We start from the raw sequence: 20,734 nt of genomic DNA, 5'->3' as shown, positions 1-20,734 counted from the left end.
TGACAATGCTTCATAGTTTCAACATTTTTTGTATCATTGAAGGTGTTTTCCCACTAAAGTTATTACAAATCATGTAGTACATGTGTTCTTATTTCAGCAAATATCCAATATCTGAGAAGATGTTGTTGAAAATGCCTCTGGGGTCAATAAATTGATTCTGGGCAATCTGTCCAGTAGCTGCTGAAATATTTCAGTCTGGGCCAAAAGTGGCAGACTAACAGGCTGGGCAACAAGGTATGTTTATAGCTTTGCCAAAAGGCTGTCTGCTACCCTTTTCTTTTAAGGTTACGATGGATGGCTCCTCCTGTGCAGCTTATCCCTTTTGCCCCTAAAACCTTCTTTAGCCTGAAGACAGAAAACAAACAAGTGCACAAGTGCATTGTGTCCAAAAAAAAAAAAGAAATTGTTCCTCAACTGTCAGAAACGACTGTACTTTGTACACCGTTAGCAACACTTTCACACGTCAATAAAAACACTTTATTAGTGTCAGCGTTGTTTCTCAACTAAAACTTATACGAGTTGCATATCTGTACAGTAAATATGAATTTATAACCCACTGCCATTTATCTTAGCTCACCATACAGAAACAGCCACATAACCATTAAAAAATGGCCAATAGTAATTAACTACTACTCATACTTAAAAGTTTCATAGGATTTTATCTTATTTTATAATCCTTGAATAAGGTCATGTCAGCTGTTTCCAAATGTTCATTCTTTGTGCAGTGCTGACACGCCGCAGCCTGTATCCTTCAATTTAACTGACAGATATAATGCTGTAGTATAAAGTATATGAGCACTCTGAACTGCCAGGCCATGGCAGATTAAGTAGTCTCCAAACTCATATCTGTATAAAATCTCATTTTCAGCATTTCATGATTTAAAAATGAGTGCAATAATAATGTTAATCTAACAACAGATAGGAAGTTGTACTCATGAGAGCATCCAGATGGGCCTGTAGGAACTGTAATTTGCCTGTGGAGCAGAGGAATTGTGGAAGACAAAACATTTTTGCTCAGGCTTTTTCAGAAAAAGGAGCATCCTTCCCAAATTTCTCGTTAGAATTTCAAAGATGTTGACACATGTGAACATCATAAGATAATACCACTGACTGAATGTGTGCTAATTCAACGCAGTCTGCAATTAAAACTCAGCTCATGTGACTATGCTGGTCTGGTCAGAACACACAACAAGATGCATTAAGGATGATTGGAAGCTATAAACTGGTGTGACCCTTGTGGTTTCATGAAGACTATTTGGGGCTGCCCTTGCTTCTCACTCTCATTGACTGTCATTAGCTACTAGTCAGCAATGTGTGTGTGTATGTGTGTGTGTCTGTGTCTGTGTATGCGACGTACCCATAGATAATGCCTGAAAAGAGGCATTCTATGCTTTAGCAAACAATATTGGATATTTTACAGGATGTCACACACACAAGCTGATATGTGGATGCCCAACAAATTCATTTCATTCTTTATATAAAGAGGAAGCTCCCTATTGGCTGAATCTCACCCCACCCTCCTCCTCCTTTCCCCCGGTTTCCCGGGCAACCATGTCAGGGTGGAGGAAAAGAGCAAATCATGTGAGGGCATAGCATCCCCCCCTTGTTTCTCACAGTGGGTGTGTGTATGTGCACACGCGCATGTGTGTGTGTGTGTATGCATGTGTGTTTGTGTATAAAAGCCTCTCTCTCCATGCTTCCACTCCACTCTCAGCTCTCCATTGCATTGCAGAAAGGAAAGAAGCCAGAAGAGAGGGGGGGGGGGGGGGGGGACACAACCAGAGGAGATCCCTGTAAGACATTACTTTGACCTTCCTTTCGTTCCTTTCTCCCTTTCTTTCTTTCATCTCTCTCTTCTTCTTTTTATCCTCCTCTACAAATGTGTTTTGGGTCTTTCTCCTTTCCTCCTCCTCTTCCTTATTCTTCTTCTTAAGCACCTCTGCTCTGCTTGGACGGTGGCTTCATCGATGCAAAATGGGTTGTGGCAATTCCTCAGCCACCAGCACCTCAGGAGGGGGTGAGTGTTTCAGGCATCTCTCTCTCTCTCTCTCTCTATTTATCTCTCTATTTATATATATATATGTATGTGTATGTATATATATATATATATATGTGTGTGTGTGTGTGTGTGTGAGTGTGAGTGTGATACTGCTCAAGGAAGGAGAGAGTTGTCACTGTAACTGCACCAAGGGGAGAAGATGTTTTGAATGTAAATGAAGAGTGTCAGGGTTACCCTTGCATTCAGTGTAAGTCCATGTCTATACTTGTGCATACGCGCGTGCGTGTGTGTCTTCATTTCATTCATAAATAAACACACTGCATCATGGCATTATGCAAATTAGGTTTTAAAATACAATGTTACTCAATTGGCCTGTTGCAACATTTCGGCTTCCACTCTTTAGTGTCTGTATATGTCTATATCAGCATGTGCATGCATGCAGTAGTATCCTCAAGCAGCGGGTGGTGGGTCGATCTTTAAAGGTCTCCCATATTCTCAAAAAAGACTCCAGAGAATCCCCAGGAATGCTTTGCTTTGGTAATGAAAACGGCACCAATACTGGGATTACAGAATTAACAGATACACTGATACAAGCTTGGTCTTTTATATTGATGCGTCTCTTTCACTCTCTCTCCATCTGTGTGTTTGCACTGGTTTCCATGGAATTGGAGGATTAAAGAAAAACATTTTTACTGACACTGCCCTGTTCTTGTTCCCTCTCTTGACTGATGCTGTTTGAGCATGTAAGCAGGGGGCTTACTCCTTCAATGATCAGGCCTCATTCATAAAGCCCGGAGGACACATTTGAATGGAGGAAATGACATTAATGTGTGTTAAGATACCTTGGTTAATTGTGGCCTGTCTTCGCATAACACATCAGTTAGTTGACTTCGACTAATACAATATCTGCTTTAACTGAATGAGTCTCTGAGCACCACCGTCAAATTGAGGAAATAATTAGATTGAAGTATCTGCAGGATTACCTCACCACCACTGCCCATTAAATCGGTATGATGTGTGTTTGCGCTCTTTGATATGTTTGTGTTCTTGAATTTATCTAATCAGTGTGTAACAGACATGTTAACAGAACTACAGCCAGCCACTGGAACACAGAAGTCAGTGGCCTTTTGCTTTAAATTTGGTCTCCTTCAAGGTAACCCTGTCTGTAAAAAAATGCCAGTAGGTTTCTTAATGTGTTGTGAGTGGTGCTTGCATGTTCTTTTCTGTGTGGCTGGCCTTATCCATTTTTCCCATGTCAAGGACATGACATGCTGTCACTGACAAATGTGGACCAGTGGCTGCTTCCATTCATCCATGCCAGCTGACACCAGGCTAGATTCAGTCTCTCAGCACTATCTAACACTACACAATTATGAGCATTAGAGAAATCTATTCTATAGTGGTAATTTTTATTATTATTTATTATTTATATTATTTATTTATTTATTTATTATGTATATTATTTATGTATTTTTTTTTTACATTGTATCGTAATATAATGGTTGTCAGATATGTACAAGAATGTTCTTTACAATCTCTAATGACTGCCTCAGCACACTCTATATCACATTGCTCATCCCTAGTCTTATGTGGCCAGATGTGCACTCTTGGATATGAATAAGCTTTTGTCAGGCTGCTGAATGGCCCTTGTGTAATGTCAGCAGACTCAATGTTGACCGTGTAAAAAACTCTCCCCTCTTTTTATAAGGATGAAACTTGTCAATTTTTGTGCCTTGTCTGTGCATTGTCATTTTCTGCTAATACATTTTATTCTTGTAGTGACCTTTTCAAATTGGTTTTTACATACTTCAATCAGGTTAAGTATGAAAAAAAAAAAAAAAACTGATTGAACTTCTGAATTGACGCTCTTGTTCTCCCACTGTTTTTATTGTGATACTGTACATTGCACGAAGAGGCTCCATTATCCTCTGTCTGAATCCATTATGATCTTATTTCGAATAAAATCAAGCTCAGAGGATTGCCTGTGGTTCAGCAAGAATGAGCTGCTGTGTGTCCATAAGAGTCTAGTAGCAATGGAATGAATAGAACGGGAGTCATTTGACATTGAGGGATTTCATATTGTGTGTGTTATGCTAATGTGTTCCACGTTTCTCTTCAAAGACCAGCTGTGAAATCTGAAAAAGGCAAATGAAAATAAGTAGCCTAAAACTAAACAGCCACATTTCTCAATCAGATTTGCACTTGGTCATTTTGCACACTTATAATCCATATAAAAAAATAAATAAAAACAACCTTAGCCTTAGAATAAACTGAGAATAATATGGTCCTTCTGAAAGTTGACACCCATTATGATTTTAGCATATGTGTATCTACAAAGTTTCGTGGCATTCAGCCATGATATATGGAAAATACACTTCTTCTTCATTCCCGGTTCTTCTTTTTTATGATATGAATATGGCATGTGTGGATACATTATCCTCCCCTGAGGATAAGTTGTGGTTGAACATTCCTGTATTAGAGAGGAGAGAGCGCTGGCTCAAACTGTAGCCAGACAGTGTATTTTACAGAGTTGAATGTCAACTTAATCTGCAAAATACAAATTCACAAAAATTTGCAAAAAAATCACTGAAATTGAATGGCAGTTAAAGTAAAATAGTGAAATTAAATTAAGTGATAAAATTAAGTGAAAATACGTCCGAACTGGCAATGAGTACTCAAATAAAGATATTTTAGTTAGTTTAGCATGAAGACTGGTAAGAGGTCAATCATTCCATTGAAATTCGTATGTGCCATTTTTTTTTTCTCTTTGTAAATTAATCAAGATAAATTGTTTTAAGTGGAAGGCTAATTTGTATTTGCACAGAGCTGTTTCCCTTGTGGGTTTCTTGTCTTGATGCTGAGCTAAAGTCATGGACCACTGGCTGTAGATTGTTATTTAACTGAGACGTGAGCTTTGTATTGATCTCACTATTTATTACTCAGATTAGTCAGGAAGCGAATAATCGTATTTTCTATATGGAATTAGTTTCCTTGAGTCTATTCATGGGATTCTTGTGCCTAAGTGACAACAGAATTTAATTGGTCAGTCCTATTGTCACATTTTGTTCCTGTTGTTGTCGTTGGGAGTTCTAGAGAGGTGGTCAGTGTGGCTTGTGTACTCATCCTGGGTGTTGCATGTAGTTATTTTCAATTAAGCAAAACCAAATTGTTAGAAGGAGAACCAACACTTTTAGTTCATTCAGTGTTTTGTAATAAAGTAAATATGTGGTGCCTCCCTCGTGCTTTAAGTCACTGTTGACTTTTTAAAATATTAATTAAGACCACGGTGCTTCCCAACTGTTCCTTTTTTTTTTTTTTTTGTTTAAACACTTTGCAGATAGGTCAAATGATAAGTTGCACTTTGCAGGTGTTTTTGTTAAAACATTTATAGTATCGTGTGATGTATTATGAAATGTTTGGTTATCTGCATTTGTCTGAGGGTCACATCTCAGCACTGCTGAATGATGGCTTTGGAAAGAAAGCTTTATGGTCAGTGAATTGTAAACACACTGGGATCAGTTATTAGTGTGGTAGCACACACACGCACACACAACAAACCATGAACTCAACTGTGTCTTTTCCTCTTTTCAGGGCCAGCAGATGCCTCCAAAGATGTGTAAGTACTTCAGGCTATCTCTAAATTTCAACATTTTTAAGTTTTTAAACATAAAGTTAAAAAACAAAAACTTAAAATAAATCAGTGTTAAATATCTGCTGTTAAAAGTTAATTTCCATCAGGGACTATTTACAATAAATGCTAAGTTATTATTATTATTATTATTTTGATTAAATTAGATTATTCATTTAGATTAAAAAAATATGGCTTGGGCCTTTAGCTATCTCTGCTTTACATTTTTTAAGTTTAATAATTAATTTAAAGTTTTAATCATTAATAAGAGTAAACCAGAGATGCATATTTCTTTCTTTAAAATTGACATTATTTTCTGTGCCTTTCACACAAGCTTGAGCATGGCAGCAATATTTATGTATTTGTCAACAACCTATTTGGTTACTAAATAAGAGGATGCCTTTGAGATGTAAAATAAACCGATCCTATGTTTTCATAGGATTAAGTTGACTAACTGATTTTCTTTAGCTCAACATAATGTTGAATGATGTTATTAGTTTCTTCCTGATTTGAAATACCAATCTAATTGTGGAAAAAAAAAAGACATGTTTTTGTTTGTGATTGACTGTTTTAATTTTTCTGTGAAGTATCACAGAGGAGACAGATTGTACTTTAGTTAGTGTTTATCTCCTCTTTGGGGAGAGGCAGTATTTCCAAAGCATTTCCAGGAATCAGTGTGTGTGAGTACAGTACTGTTCTGCTGTGTACTACGGTCCCAGGAAGTTGTGATTAGCCTCAGAGATTCAGAAGGGCACTTATACTGTTGCCAGCTCTTAAAAAACAAACAACAAAAAAAAGCTGATCAGTGGAACCTGGTTGTACCGTGGTCTGGTTCCAAACTCTAAATTAAGGTTGCAAATTCAATTTGATCTTCAGCTGTTGAGTATTTCCTGAAGGGAACTGGAAATGTTTCTTACAGGCCTAATGAAGCGCACCTAAAGTGTTTAACACTCATGTGACCTTACTTCCACAGTTCAGTGTTTACTGCTTCTCATGATTTTCTTTGTGAGTTGTTGTTGTTTTTTATTTTTGTCCTTCACACTCCTAAGAGCTGACCTGACCTGTGCTTTCTTCTCTCAATCAGGACAGAAGATCCCTTGGCAGACGATGAGAAAAGAAGGTATTTTACAATAAGGAATAACATTTTTCATTGTCTAGATTATGGAAGATTTTCTTCATGGCAGACATGTTGACATTTTTACAATATTACAGCATTCATCAAGTTGTTGATATTTCAAACATTTAAATTAGGGCTGAGTATAAGTGGGTTTACTGGGATGAAATGGCCAGGGTATTTGCCTTTTTGTACTGCTGTAATTTCAAGAGTCAAAAAGGCTTATAGTCTCTATAATAAACCAAGCAGAAAAGAAAACACAAAAGGGATGTCAGAGATGAGAGACAGTCACACAGATAATGACAGATCATGACAGATAGTGACGGAGGATTCATGGTCGTCACATAAGTGAAAACCATTGTAACATAATTCCTCTCCTCTCCTCTCAGAAACTATGGTGGTGTATATGTAGGTCTACCAGCAGACCTGACCACTGTGGCTGCTAGTCAGTCCAAGTCCACACGAAAAGGTGAAGTATCTCTAACACAGCTGAAGGTCTTTGCACATGAGACATTGGTGTGGTGAACTGTAGGTGTATTCAGACGGTTCCACGGACACAGATTAGCCTCATTAGCCTGTGAAACGTCACCTTGCCTGCGGGATCTTTGGTTTTCTTTGTTATCTTTCCTTTAATTTATTAGTTCTTTCCTTTAGTTTGACAGTGTGAGCACTTGAATCTGTGATGACAGGTGTAGCTTGACTGCCAATGTCAAGATACAGTGAAAGATGTTTTATATTCCGTTGATTTGATTGTGCTTTTCAGCAGGTTCGTGTCTTTTTGGTTTAATTCCATGTTCCCTGCTTTTCACAACACTCATTTTCTCTGGAAACAAACACGTTGTACAGTGACATGGAATTATTTTGCGTAACAATTTTGCTAACAAAAAGCTAATATAAATCAAGACATTGTAATGGGACTTGTTTTACAAAGCTTTGAAAGCTTCTCACTTGTAAGCTTTGTCATTGTGCTCAACAAGGTTGAATTTAATGATCAATTGATTTTTTTCCCCCTCTAGCACTAGTATTTACTCTTATTCTCCATTGGGTCTCCCAATTCACACTGCAGTATCAATAATTGATATTGAACAGTAATTGAATTGAAAGAGAAATTTGTCAAAATTTGTCAAATTGTCAAAAACAAATATCCATGCTGTTTTCCCCTTTTGCAGAATAGCAGCTTCTTAAAGGAAAACTACGCAGGTACTGCCCCAAAACACACTGCTGGTTCAGCTTTTAGCATCAGCTGCTCAGTATTTTATCTTTAAAAAATGCACAGAAGCTGCTGCAAAAACTCGTATTTTTCAGTTTCATTTGTTTATTTTTTTGGTCTCAACAGGATCCTGCATTTTCATTCACCTAGAGACACTCACAGTACAAGGAGAGAGCATGTAAGTGCTCAGATTCTGGTTCACCTCATACCGGCTAAAGTCTCAGGCTTTGACACTTATACTTAGTGAGGATGCGGACAGCTTGCCGGGGCTCTGGGGACGCTGCCTTGGGAAGTCACGGGTGGCACAGTGATGCAGTGATGCACAGTGGAGGTCTGCAGACGACATCTATCATCATCACCCTTCGCTCTGCAAAAAAAACATTGGCATCCCAGCAGACAAACACCCACCCAAGGACTTGCAGCTGTGGGTGGCAGTGGTGGCAGTGGGTATTGTAACAGCCAACTTGGCTTCTCAGTCACGGCACTGGAAAGCTCTCTTTCTTTCTCAGGAGGAGGCAAGGAAACCCAGCCAACTAACTTATTAACAAACTGTCCGGGACTCACACACATTCCCAATGGCCCTTTGCAATAATAAGCACTGCTCAGTTATTTCTCTAAAACGCCATCAATGATTCTTTGTGTGGTGGAGACAGACAGTTAGAGAGACAGAGATAAATAACAGAAGGCAGCAAACACATCCTGCTAATGTGTCACAGGAGATCTCAGTCTTGTCGAAAATAGCCTTGATTCCGATGAGGAACCTTCTGCTGCAGAAATGTTGAAAAATGACACATATTTTAATGGTCAGGTCTAAATGCAAAAAAATAATCACACAGTGGGTGATGTCATCAATGTCACAGACGATCCTAAAGCTGAATGTCATGGTGCATCAGTCGGGTCGTACCTGTTTTTACTTAACTTGTGCCCCAGACTGATTATGTAACATTAGAATATGACTCATGATACTTAGCAGATCTCTCTCTCTCTCTCTCACTCTCTCTCTCTGCAACATGTGCTCTTTTTCCTCAAGAGCTCTGATGCAAGTGCTTCTGGGCAATTTTCGCACATAATCTTTTAGGATTTACAAAGGCAGAATTGTCACACAGTTTGTTAATATCTCACAAAAATGTCTTTATATTATCTTCAAAAATGTACAAAGGAACCAGTAAGAAAAGCTGAGGTGGTGTTTTGTTTTCTCTCCACTTTCATGTTACTTTACTCACACTAACATTTTATTTTATGTCTTGTCTTTAAGCAACAAGTTTAGAGGATAATTTTATAGATTATGCTCCAAATTTAACTGTAAATGTTGTGTTAAAGTATATAACCTCTTAAGGATGAGGCTGGTTTTATTCCACATTTTAATTATTGTCAACAGATCCCACAAGAGCACTAAAACACCATGGGTTTTTTAATCATTACAAGGTCCTCTAACTTTAGTTTTATCAAAGCTTTTGTTTTAAATGTCAGGCTTTAAGCTTCACACTCAACAGTGCAGTATTTTTTTCTCTCAGTTCAACACTGCTGCTCCACTTGAATCACTCAACCCCATTTGCTACTACCAAAGAGGAACTCTTTAAAAAAAGTCCACAGATAAAAAGTTCAATATTAAAAAAAAAAAAAGTTTAGTAATTTCAGCTGTAAACTGCAGGTTTTGTACTTTAGTGAGTATTACAGTGTAGTAGGATAACAATAAACTAAAATCCCCTGGTTCATTATAATGAAGCAACATGTCAGCCAAATGTGGCTCAGCCATGTGATTCCATTAGTTTTGGGACATCAGTGCAGGTCTACATCACATAAAAATAAGAATACGATCGCAGGCTTTTGGAGTTTAATGGACATTGTTGGCAAAATAAAAACGTACTGGACATCACCAGCCTCATCCTTGGACAATAAACATCACAAATACCACATTGTCCCCCAGAAAAAAAGAAAGAAAGAACGAATGAAAAAACCACATTACAGCTGGGCAGGCATTACGGGCAGGCCAAGGTCATTTGTCAGCCAGGCTCTGAATAGTTCTCTGCTCTAATGAATGTATAACATCATCCATTCACCAGGACCCAGAGGAGGGTGGAAAAGGGCCAACTTTAAACACTTGAGATTCAAGAGATGCTCTTTGCTCCAAACAAAACGCTTTATACGTCTGTGTGTGTGTAGCCTGGACTCCCTTGACTGACCAGTTGAATAAAACAAGGGATGTATTTCACAACGCCTGATAAGAAGCTCACTGTTTGCTCTTTGTGTATGTTGTTTTGGGTAATGCTCAGTTCAGTCCCACTGTCTGCTGTGCTATCAGTCACACTGATACGTAGGGACTTCATGGAGTGTCTTTTAATTGCAAGCTATTTGTAAGCTCACACTGTTGCAGCGTTTGCACTGTTCACCTGCAGCAGAGGTAGAATACACTGCAGATACAAAGAGCAGCTTTATGTACTGTATAGTTTGTGTGCAGCGTGCCAACAGCACCACAGTACCAGATCTGATCAGACCCCCAACATGAGACCTTCTGTTTTTGCTCTCCTTTTTCCTTGATGTCTGTATTTCCTCCCTCCCGCTGCTTCCCTTTTCCTGCATTTGGGGCCTTTGGCTTTTACAGTGAGCCATGCCGCTTATCTCTCCCTCTTTTATCATGCTCTCTGTTGCCCTTTATGCTCCACCCTCCCGTGTATGATGAATGTCATTGCCTTTGACCTATTAAATTAGTCTGACAGGGACGAAGGGGGAGAATATGGATGAATAACAGTTTGAAGTCAGATCCTCTATATGTACATGCAGCTGCTGCACATTGTGGAAGCTGTGCAGGGGAACATGTTGTTTGAATGTGAATTTTTGACACTTTTGACTAAATTAGAAGATTAAAGCACAGTAAACAGGAAGCTACAGCCAGAGACAGTGGCAAACTGCTGGTCTGACTGTCCAGAGATGAAAAAATCCACATAACACATCCAAATATTGCTAATTAACACATCATGAACCGATCTGGTTGCCTGGCAACTTGCTGTTTTACACTTGAGTTTTCATTTGGTTAACCAAACTGATGCAGTGAGTTCATCTTTGAGCTTTGAGGTATGGACAGGCAGATTTTTTTATGTTTTATCTAGCTGCCTTTAGGCTAAGCCATGCTAACTGACCGCTGATTGTAGCACCATATCCAAAAAAGTGTATTTTTTCAAAACTACTTAAATGTTGAGAAATTTGTCATCGTTCAGGTTTTACAACACATTGATGCTGAAAATGACAGACACCACTTGTGCTCTGTGTAGTTGGGAATTATTCTCATGCTTATGGAGACACTGAAGATGACCTGGAGTGGTCACGAGTCCAGAAGTAATGACTGAGGTAATTGATATTTCATATCTAAATGTCTGTCTTTCATTCATGCACAGACTCATTCACATGAGAAACACATTTGATTCTCAGCTGAGGAAGAAAAAAAATGCTGCCTCTGCGCCACTTATCCATGATAATCAGATTCAAATATTTATGATTAAAGACTTTTATATTATCCGTGCACAGCTGTGTTTATTGATTGTGGTTTTGTATCTGCCTGCTGTAATCAATAAGCCTGAAATTTGAGGGAGCACAGGTGTTTTAACAAATGTTATACACAGACCGCCTGACAACAATCAAGTGAGGACTGAGGGGAACATTTGTCACTATTGAATGGAGGGCCTTTGTGCTGCCCTCCTGCCACATGTTCAAGCACACAGCTCCATCTTGGTAAATGACTGCAATGGGAGTACATGCAGGCGAGGGGAGGAGGAGTAGGCCAGCTTCCCCTCTTCCATCACACAGCAGCCATTTGATCCTCTCCAGTGATCCCACATCTTATTATGCAGCAGGTAGAGCAACTAAGGACACAGAAAGATATGAGCTCCTCATGTCATAGTCAGCAAGATAAAAACAGCTTCACTAACAAGTCACCAAGGGACTGAGAGATCTATATAAAAGACTTAAATTGCTATATCCACATACTATATCCTACTCAAGGCTATGCAGCTTTGACAAAATCCTACATTATTCTGCATCATCAGAAATGAATACAAGATGCAGCTTTATTCCAACGGATATTAGGAAATAGTTTATATTGTATTTGTCTGTTGGCTGTATGTAAAACCTTCAAATAATGAATTTCCCTGCTGGATACCATTTTTGAGCATTTGTGTTCTTAGTGGAGTTGACTGAAATCTAAGCCATCTCAAAACCTGGACACATATAAATGTGATGACTTGATACCACAAAAGGCGAGAGAGAAAATCAAATGTAATTTTGGTGATCTTTAAATTTTATTTGTGGAGAGAGAGAAAAACATTAGTGTTTATGGTCTCACTCCTTTCTCTTTTTTCTTTTTTCTTGGTGTTTGTGATCCATTTATTAAAATGGTTCAATAAAAAATGGTCAGTTTTAACAATATTGTAAAACTTCATATCATGTTATATAATCACAGCTCATGATGGCTCTCAAGACCATGTTCAGTCAATTCAAACTAGGCCACTGAATAGCTGTCAATCTTATAAAAAACAAACAAACAACAACGCTTTCCACAACATTCACCACTCTGTCCTGTGCTGAGGTGAGTGTGATTGGTGTTCTTTTCAACAGCCACAGATAAACATCTTTGTTTGTGTGTGTGTGTGTGTGTGTGTGTGAAGCGTGAGGGCTACGTGGCTGAAAACACATCCTTAATCAGATCATCGGAGCATCTGGGCCACCACAACATAACAGCTGCGTTTTCTCTAGCTGAAATTTGTAAGTGGCATTTCAGTGGTGTTTGATCTGTGCATCATCTGCTCTCCTAGCCCCTCTACCTTTATGTGTCTTAAGAAATGAAAAAAGAAAACTTATTTTCGCAATACCATATACGTAATATATTGTTGCAAATCTGCTTCGTCGTCCAGTCACTGGAATTTTGGTAGAAATCTAAAACACAGACTACTGTGGGCTGCAGCCAACACCAACATAACCAAAGCAAGCACCCAGAAACACTTTTCCTCTTGTTTCTTATGTCAAAACAACCAAGAGGGTGAGCTTAACATACGGCAGATCTACAACAGAACAAACAAATATAGCTGTGTTGACACCCCTAACCACTTAGTTCACTCAGGATGATTGACTGGCTTCACAGTCACTATGCTTAAAATAAATTCACCAACACTCCATAAAGTTCAGTGGTCACCGTTTCCAACTTAACTGGAACCTGAACTTCAAAAGCAGATGATTACAGTTAACATGTAACCCAGGCCAATTTCATATTCTGGTTTGCAGTTGTACTAGAAGACAAAATGGCGACATAGAGGTTAGCCCTGTTGCCCCACAGCAAGAAGGTTGCGGGTTTGGTTCGGGTTCTCCCCGTGCCTGGGTGGGTTTCCTCCGGGTACTCCGGTTTCCTCCCACCATCCAAAGACATCATGTTTGGGTTAACTGGTGACTCTAAATTGTCCGTAGGTCTGAGTGTGAGTGGTTGTTGGCCTCTGTCTCTGTGATGGACTGGTGACCTGTCCAGGGTGTACCCTGTCCTTGCCCAGTGTGAGCTGGGATTGGCTCCAGTACTATTTAGACAGTACTATTTATATCAAAAATTCAAGGCCTGTTTTCAAAGCCAAAAGACAGGCATAACATATGACAAATATACAGAGGGAACTAAATGCTTGTCCAAACTTTTGACAAAGGCACATTTCCTCTCAAACTTCAGGCTTAGCTGGTTCAGTAACAATTATACCGTATTGCTCCTAATGCTTGCTTGTATGTGTTTGAGGTAATCAAGATGATGTCTCATCTACATCCAGAATGATACACTGTTTAGTTAAAAAAATCATCAACATTCTTCATTTAGACAGGTTTTTCCACTTGAAGAAGTCGCACACTGGAGCAGAGGGAAAAAGAAACGTGCAGTTATTCATTGAGCATTGTTTCAAAATTGCGGTATCATAAAACAAAATAAGCACCTTTCATAAAATTATACCTGTAACTTAAAACATTACCAGTAGATGTCACTGCAATACAGCCTATTATTCAACCTCGGCGCTCCAGGAGACACAAACACCCTGTCTGGTTGATGGTTGCTCTCTATTGGTTATACATGAGACGAGAAAAATTTGTCCTTCACTCTGCCCTCAGGGCCTTGACAGCTGCTTCAAAGTCTACATAGTGATAAAACGGATAAAGCCAGCCAGAAACCATCTACAGCTGACTTGTTGGAGCCTAACTAGCACTAATCTTTGGCGCCAGAGTCACTAATCTAACCCAATAACTGTAACAGGGTGATAATGACTGTTTTGGTGGAAAAACATCTTGCCAGCTTTTCAATGGTAATCAGGACACTTAGAGGCCCCTGTGAGCTCTCGCTGATGAGTTTACAGCTGGTGTCAGGCTCAATCAAAGGCACTGCTCTATGGTTTTTACAGTAATGAGGTTTAAACCTGAAAATGGCCCTTTTGTATGCCCAACATTCCAGGTAATGAAGTATTTGGCCTTTTGGCCTTGTACTGAGAAAAAAAGGAAGGCTTCACCGCCACAAAAAATTACAAAAATATTTACAGACATACCCCTGACTGACTTCATTAAATGGTACTTCAAATCCACACACACACACACACAGTTCACATATTCAAAATTGGCCTGGACATAGAAGGCACTCATTATCACTCATGACCAAGTTCTAAATACCAAAACAGGATTGTTGCTGCCATTGATGAAGTTAAGGTTGTGTTCTCTCTTTTTTTCTACTAAATTAGGGAGCTTAAGCGGCCTTCTGGTATTTGACGTTCTACATTGGTAGGTATGTTATAGATTCATTAGAAAATTTTGTTTTTTCTCTGAAATTGTTGAATAGTCTCCTCCAGACTTCTTTTCACATTCGTTTAAGGCCTTTTTAGTTTCCACATCACACATAACATATCAGACTATGATTTGGTTTAATTGGTTATCATGTCAATAAATCCCACTCTTATTTAGGTATCCTAAACCTTTTGATCAATCTTTTGATGTGTCAAAAGCTTCATTGGCATCCCTCTGCACAATCAAACTTACACAAAGTAACGATGGTCGTCACACCGATGGAGGATGACTTTAATTTTGATGCTTAGGTCAAGAAATGTGCAGAAAGTTTTGAACATCACGTTTGGAGATCAAGTTTCTAAAAAACATGATTGAAGAGTTACTGTAAAGGATACAATTTTTAGTAAATAGAAATATTTACAAGAACTTTTTTGGAGCCTTTTTTATGTTGTTTGGCCTTATTATTCTGGAGGAGGGAGGACTTGGATCCATTAGTATGTCTGAAGAAAACAAAATCCTGCCTTTGGCCCCACCTGCAAGCCTTGCACAATGTAGACTATGGCAAGTTCTGTTTCTCCCTTTGGATATCACTAACTGATTCTTCCCATACATCACAGACAGACGTGTTAAATTAACGTGACTGAAGAGGTTAATAAATATCAAGCGTCCTTCCCTTATGCAATCTAACTTTGGTGCAAAGTGATGTAATACTTGGTGAGTTGTCTGCCCTGTGTCCATGGCCTGTCCCATCGAGACATCACAGACCATGACAAATGAACAGTACAGTACCGCCTGAGTCCTCAAAACATGTCAGGTTCAATGTCAAGGCCACCTTCCTCCACAGACTCTCATCTCTCACTCAAATGGCTTGAAAGCTCATAGGACACATGATCCAGTCTTCCGTTGAACTGAATTTGACATGTATTGCCAGGTCACTTGGTTCAATAAAGTCTCCCAAGCCTCTGCGACGAGGCCTCCCACTTGGCCCCGACCAAAATGTGGCACCCCAGACCCAAGTGAGCGCGGGGAGGCACAGGGTGGAGTGGGGGACTTTTTGGTTGCGGCGGCTCAGCTTTACTCTTGGCTTCGCTGTGCATGTGCTTCCAATTACAGACAAAGGAGAGGCGGTCCTGTGCAGCATGTGGTTCCATTTAGAGCAGGTGAAACAATGTAGGAAAATAGATCCGTCATCCGTCGCATTCCAGAGGCCAGTGAGAAACAGTGCTAAATCATAGCAAAACTAATCCTGAGAGGAACGGGTGGGGTGAAGGCAGCACTAGCGGCATCTTCAACAGGGTAGCTGCTGACAATGATCACCTTCAAATATTTGCAAGAAACACCAGAGACAGCCATTTCTAGTTTTTCTCCTGGAGTTGTTGTGGATTTCAATTGTTTTTCCCCTGTCCCCTGAATTTTCCAGGCCTTGATGGCATCGTTATGGATGGCATTACCATTCAGCCAGTCAGTCATCCACTCTAGAACAGATCGAATATCTCATCTATCAGACTTCACATCCCCCAGAAGATGAAGCCTTCGGCGTCCGGAGGCCCCTTTGCTTTTACTAAACTGCAATTGAAGCAGACTTGGTCAATAAATCATGTGCGTAGAGCATGTTACTTAAAGTTCACTGAAGAAACTAAAAAGATGAAAACTTCAGATCTGTGTGGAGTAAAAAGGAGACAATAAATACACTGAAACGAATACCTTAATGTAATATAAATACCATATGGCCATCGTGTTTTGTGCGTACTTTTTACATTTTTTTTTTTACCTTTTCATGTTCACATGGAGATCTTCTGAAGGAGCTAGAAGTGTTTTCTTTCGCATGCTAACTAAATGCTAGCAGAATGCTAGCAAATATCACTAAAGGTCATGTCAAGCAACAGACACCATCTCCTGGTCCTAGTAAGTGGCACAAAAAACCCATGAACAGCCCCCTAAAATCAGCTTTCTGATCTGCAGTGGTGTAACAGCACCTGTCATGACCATCAAATTCCAAATTACTAAAAGTGAGGGAACACAGGATACAACCAAAAGATTGTACATCTATTTTGAACAAAATTATAGCACTAGCCCAGGAAAAACATTAAGCATTTCATCAGTACAGTACAGTCAGCGATGTGCGCTCATCTACAAGCCAGTGTTGTGTATGTGTGTTTGGGGAGATGTTGGCTGCATGAAAACACAGATGTGCTGACGAGCCAAGAGAGCAAGAGAGAGAATCTGAAGGGAAACACTTGGCCCCAGATGCTTCCAACTGCACTGATCTGATCCTGGACACCGCCCTCCAGTTACCTGCTGCACAAATGAACGCAATAAACAACCCAGAAAATAAGAGCAAAAACCTCAAGATGAGCCAGGAACTGCCCACAACTGTCAGGAAAATTATACCCACATCTCTCTTGATGAACTGACTCCTGATATTCATAGAAACAGCAGTGAAGTGTTGTTTAGTATCTTCTTGAGATAAACTAAGCCTTCAGTACTGAATACGCTGTTGCTCATTCCAAATGTGTGAAGGAAACCAGTCATATCGTGAAAATCAAAACTTATCTAATAATCCTGCCATTTTGCAATCTTTAATGAAGGACTTTTTTTGTGTGTGTGTTCGCCCTTTATTTTCACAAGCTAAACGTACTAGTTCAAGAAAAGACAAGTGCATATATGCAAAGTGAGAAGCACACAAGTGCTGTCCCTCAGAGCTGCCATCTGCTCTTGGTCTTGTTCAGATTTGGTCCTGTGGATGCTTCTTCCCCTTTTGACTTTTTGTTATTCGGGTCCTCCAGGTGTTCCTACCTTAAATACCTGAGGACATATTTAATATGATTTGAGGCCAGACAAGGCTGTGGAGCCAGTGTTCTGCAGAAGAAAAGGAATGTTATTGACTGGTCTATAAACAGCATGCAAGAGGAGGTCAGCAGCTGATTTTATCAGTCCACTGTCCTAGACCTCTATCTGCCCTTCACGTGAGCTCTCTGCTGGGGCCTGGAAGCTTTGGCTCTTTTCAGCATGTGGTTATAGTCAGTTCACATAGCCTCTCTACTCTATTGGAAAGAATGTAGGTTAATATAGCAAGTGGGATCTGGACATCACGCTCTCATTTGCCTTTTATAGCCCATAGGAGCAATGGAATAGCGTGTGCTTAAAGCTGTAAATCAGAGGACGTTTGGCATCGCACTACTTTACAGGAGGGGTGCTTCAGGCCTCAGTTAGGCCCAGGACCAGCAGCACCCAGTAAAGCTCTCACATGCAGAATGAAAGTGAGGAGAGATGAAAGAAAATGAGACATATTTTTAGCTTGGGTAAAAGCCCAGTGAGTGTCAACTGGACTCAGGGCTAATAAGGACGTACTTGGGTGATTACTTCACAGCTCACATGGTTTCAGAGGAATACCTTTCTCTGTGGGCTTCCGCCAACATCCACATTATGGGAAATAATAAAAAGGTATACATGGGAGGGTGTTGTTATGAGAACTATGCCAGCTCCAAATCAATCACACTGTTAAAAATGTGGCAGCTGATGTTCCGTCATGTGCATAGTTGCCTCCATCTCCACCTCCAGCTTTTAGATTCCAAAGTCTGGTCCAGGTTTTTAATGGGTAAAGAAAGAAATTACAGTTGACGTTAATTTCTTATTTTTAGGCTAATGAGCAGAAGGTAAACAAATCTGTTATATATTTATTTTGCCCCCAAATCAAGTAATTTAAAAGAAAAATGTGTTCAAGATTCCATTGTGAAAATGTTTTATAAGGTCATGAATTGCCGTGTAGCTCTATTGCTGAGTATAGCTAATATTAGGACAAAGAAGATTGCAGTCCATTAAACTTTATGTCCCATGAATGATTATATGAAGTGTGCTTCTGCACCTTTCAGACTATCCAGCCTGTCACAGCTCCTTTTCTAGGATTGGGGTGCCCTCTGTCCTACATTAAGTGACAGGGTTAGTGCACTCAAATTACAGGTCTTATGAGATTTATAGCTGAAGTCTCTGTTATTATTTACAATAATATGGAGCTGGATGGATGTGTTGTATCATCTACAGAATATTGTTTTCACAAGAGCAGAAACTATAGATTAGTACAGTTAACTCTGCTTACTCATTGATCAAATTCAGGGCACAGACATGGAGAGGAGCAAGAGCAAAAAGATATGAAGAGAAAGCCAAATATAATAATTTATGACTCATTCATGAAATGGTTACAATAAAACCGTAAAATCACCAGTGGTCAAATCCAGAGCCGTACCTGTTAGCAAGGCCTCCATTTCCCTGTAGCGTGCAGTGAAACACCCCCCTCCAAGAATGGTTTGACCTATTCCACAAAAAATATTTGTTCTATATCAAAAGTACCACTTATGAGCTCTTGTGCAAATTTCTGCCCTTTTTCATCATGAAGCACCAGGGTTTATTTGTCAAGTTTCATTTCCAAGCCTTACTGTGGACAACACGGTCTTTATTAACTTAAAAACCCAGTTCCTTTTTCAAGAATTTAATGTTTTGTTATTGTCCCAAGCAACAAGAAAATAGTTCATTTGGAAAACATGTTGCAGTTATAATATAAAATTCTTATTTTAACAGCACCAACAAAATTCTTTCTTTGTGGTTGCAGCACCAGGGCACTCATTCATACAGTGTATATACACACTCAGTGACAGACTCCTCAATGCTGTGGTCAATGGGGGGCTGTTCAAGAGCTGGTGATCCTTCCCATGCAGCTTAATGGTGGATGGACACGGTGCAGCTGGTCAGTGCTGCTAGTCCTCAAAACAAATGACCTTTAATTACTGCAATAGAGCAGCACACCCTTTATTCCCTGGACTCTAACCTTTTTTTCCTCCATGGCCCTGAGTTGTCTGGAGAGGGGGGTGAGGAGGGGGAGAGGGAGGCATGAGCCCCATTAAGAAGCTAATGAACTGTATGCTACAATCTGATAGCAGGTGAACCAGTAATCAGACCAGAGCTTGTGACCTGAGGGTATGATTCTCCTTCACCCAATGATTAACCCAGCAATAAATCATTCCACAGCTGTGCAATCACATGGGGTCCATCGCCCTCCGCAACCCTTTGCTCCGAGATAGGGGTCGATGAGAGAGGGAGTAGCACCCAGAGGTTGGGGTTACAGATGGAGTCTTTGAAGTCTGAGATGTTATGGTTGGTGTAGGAGGGAAGGGCCCCCCCTAGAGAGGCTGTTTAGGGTTTGGGATGAGAGACTTGAACAGTGTTTTAGATTAGGCTTCTAATCCCTTTAATGAAGGCCAACTTTAGTGCTTCGCTGTTGTGTAAACTGTTGTGCTCTTAATGTCCATGCAGCAGTGACACATCCAGCTTCTTGTCTTTCATCAGCACAGTGGTTGTACACACTGCAACAGCTAATCAAGTCAAGCTGATGCTGAAGAACGTTCGTGTACGTTTGTGTGTGTGTGAGCCTGAACACAAACAGGCATGCATGCAATTAGCTCCCCGTGTGTGCTAACGCGTATCTACACACACGTGTGAGCATGTGCATGTGAAGTTGTAAGCATTTAAGTGGCTCTTTGTTAACGGAAATGGCGGCACACTAAATCTGGAAACAGTCTGATGATGCTTTTGTTCCAAGGAGAAAATCAATTTGCCGTTCGCAGCCGTACTAAGTGTTCACTTCCTATTTCCTGAATGCACCCTTGATGTATGTGAGCTGCAATCACACCCACATTCTCCTGTTGAGATGTGATGATTAGGCAACTCCATCAGTCTGGTGTTTACTTAATGGACTCATTTCAATCAAGGCCTTGCTAATTTTTGTTTGATAGTTGTTGATAAAATGTTTCCTGCGTTTACAGGCAGACCTAAAGACCTGAATATCATTAGTCATTAATTTCATTGCAAGATATTTGGGCTTTTCAGAATCTGTAAAACGAACCTAAAGGGTCCCAAAGGGGGTCTTTGGTTGGCCTGGTGTTGAAAAATCTGTCTTAGATTTTTTACCAGAGGGCGGTGAAGAAAGATAGATTTCACTTTGAAGCA

The 20,734-nt window shown here is 39.9% G+C and overlaps 1 protein-coding gene across 4 annotated transcripts; it reads left to right on the top strand.

Moving 5' to 3' along the window:
* The first annotated feature begins 1,779 nt into the window (after positions 1 to 1,779).
* c25h12orf75 (chromosome 25 C12orf75 homolog) lies at positions 1,780 to 11,460 on the top strand. 4 transcript variants are annotated; one of them, XM_029522915.1, is made up of 6 exons: positions 1,780 to 2,017; positions 5,591 to 5,615; positions 6,712 to 6,747; positions 7,131 to 7,210; positions 7,911 to 7,941; positions 8,078 to 11,460. In XM_029522915.1, the coding sequence occupies exons 1-5, from the start codon at positions 1,975 to 1,977 to the stop codon at positions 7,913 to 7,915; spliced, it is 189 nt and encodes a 62-aa protein (XP_029378775.1). In that variant the 5' UTR covers positions 1,780 to 1,974; the 3' UTR covers positions 7,916 to 7,941; positions 8,078 to 11,460. The 4 variants fall into 4 exon arrangements, with proteins under 4 accessions (XP_029378775.1, XP_029378773.1, XP_029378772.1 ...); XM_029522913.1 differs by lacking the exon at positions 7,911 to 7,941; XM_029522912.1 differs by lacking the exons at positions 7,911 to 7,941; positions 8,078 to 11,460 and having other exon boundaries at positions 7,131 to 7,764.
* Positions 11,461 to 20,734: the final 9,274 nt, after the last annotated feature.

The sequence above is a fragment of the Echeneis naucrates genome, chromosome 16, assembly GCF_900963305.1.
Source record: "Echeneis naucrates chromosome 16, fEcheNa1.1, whole genome shotgun sequence".
Classification (NCBI taxonomy): domain Eukaryota; kingdom Metazoa; phylum Chordata; class Actinopteri; order Carangiformes; family Echeneidae; genus Echeneis; species Echeneis naucrates.
The sequence above is the reverse complement of the archived record's forward strand: the minus strand, read 5'-3'. Positions and strand labels throughout refer to the sequence as shown.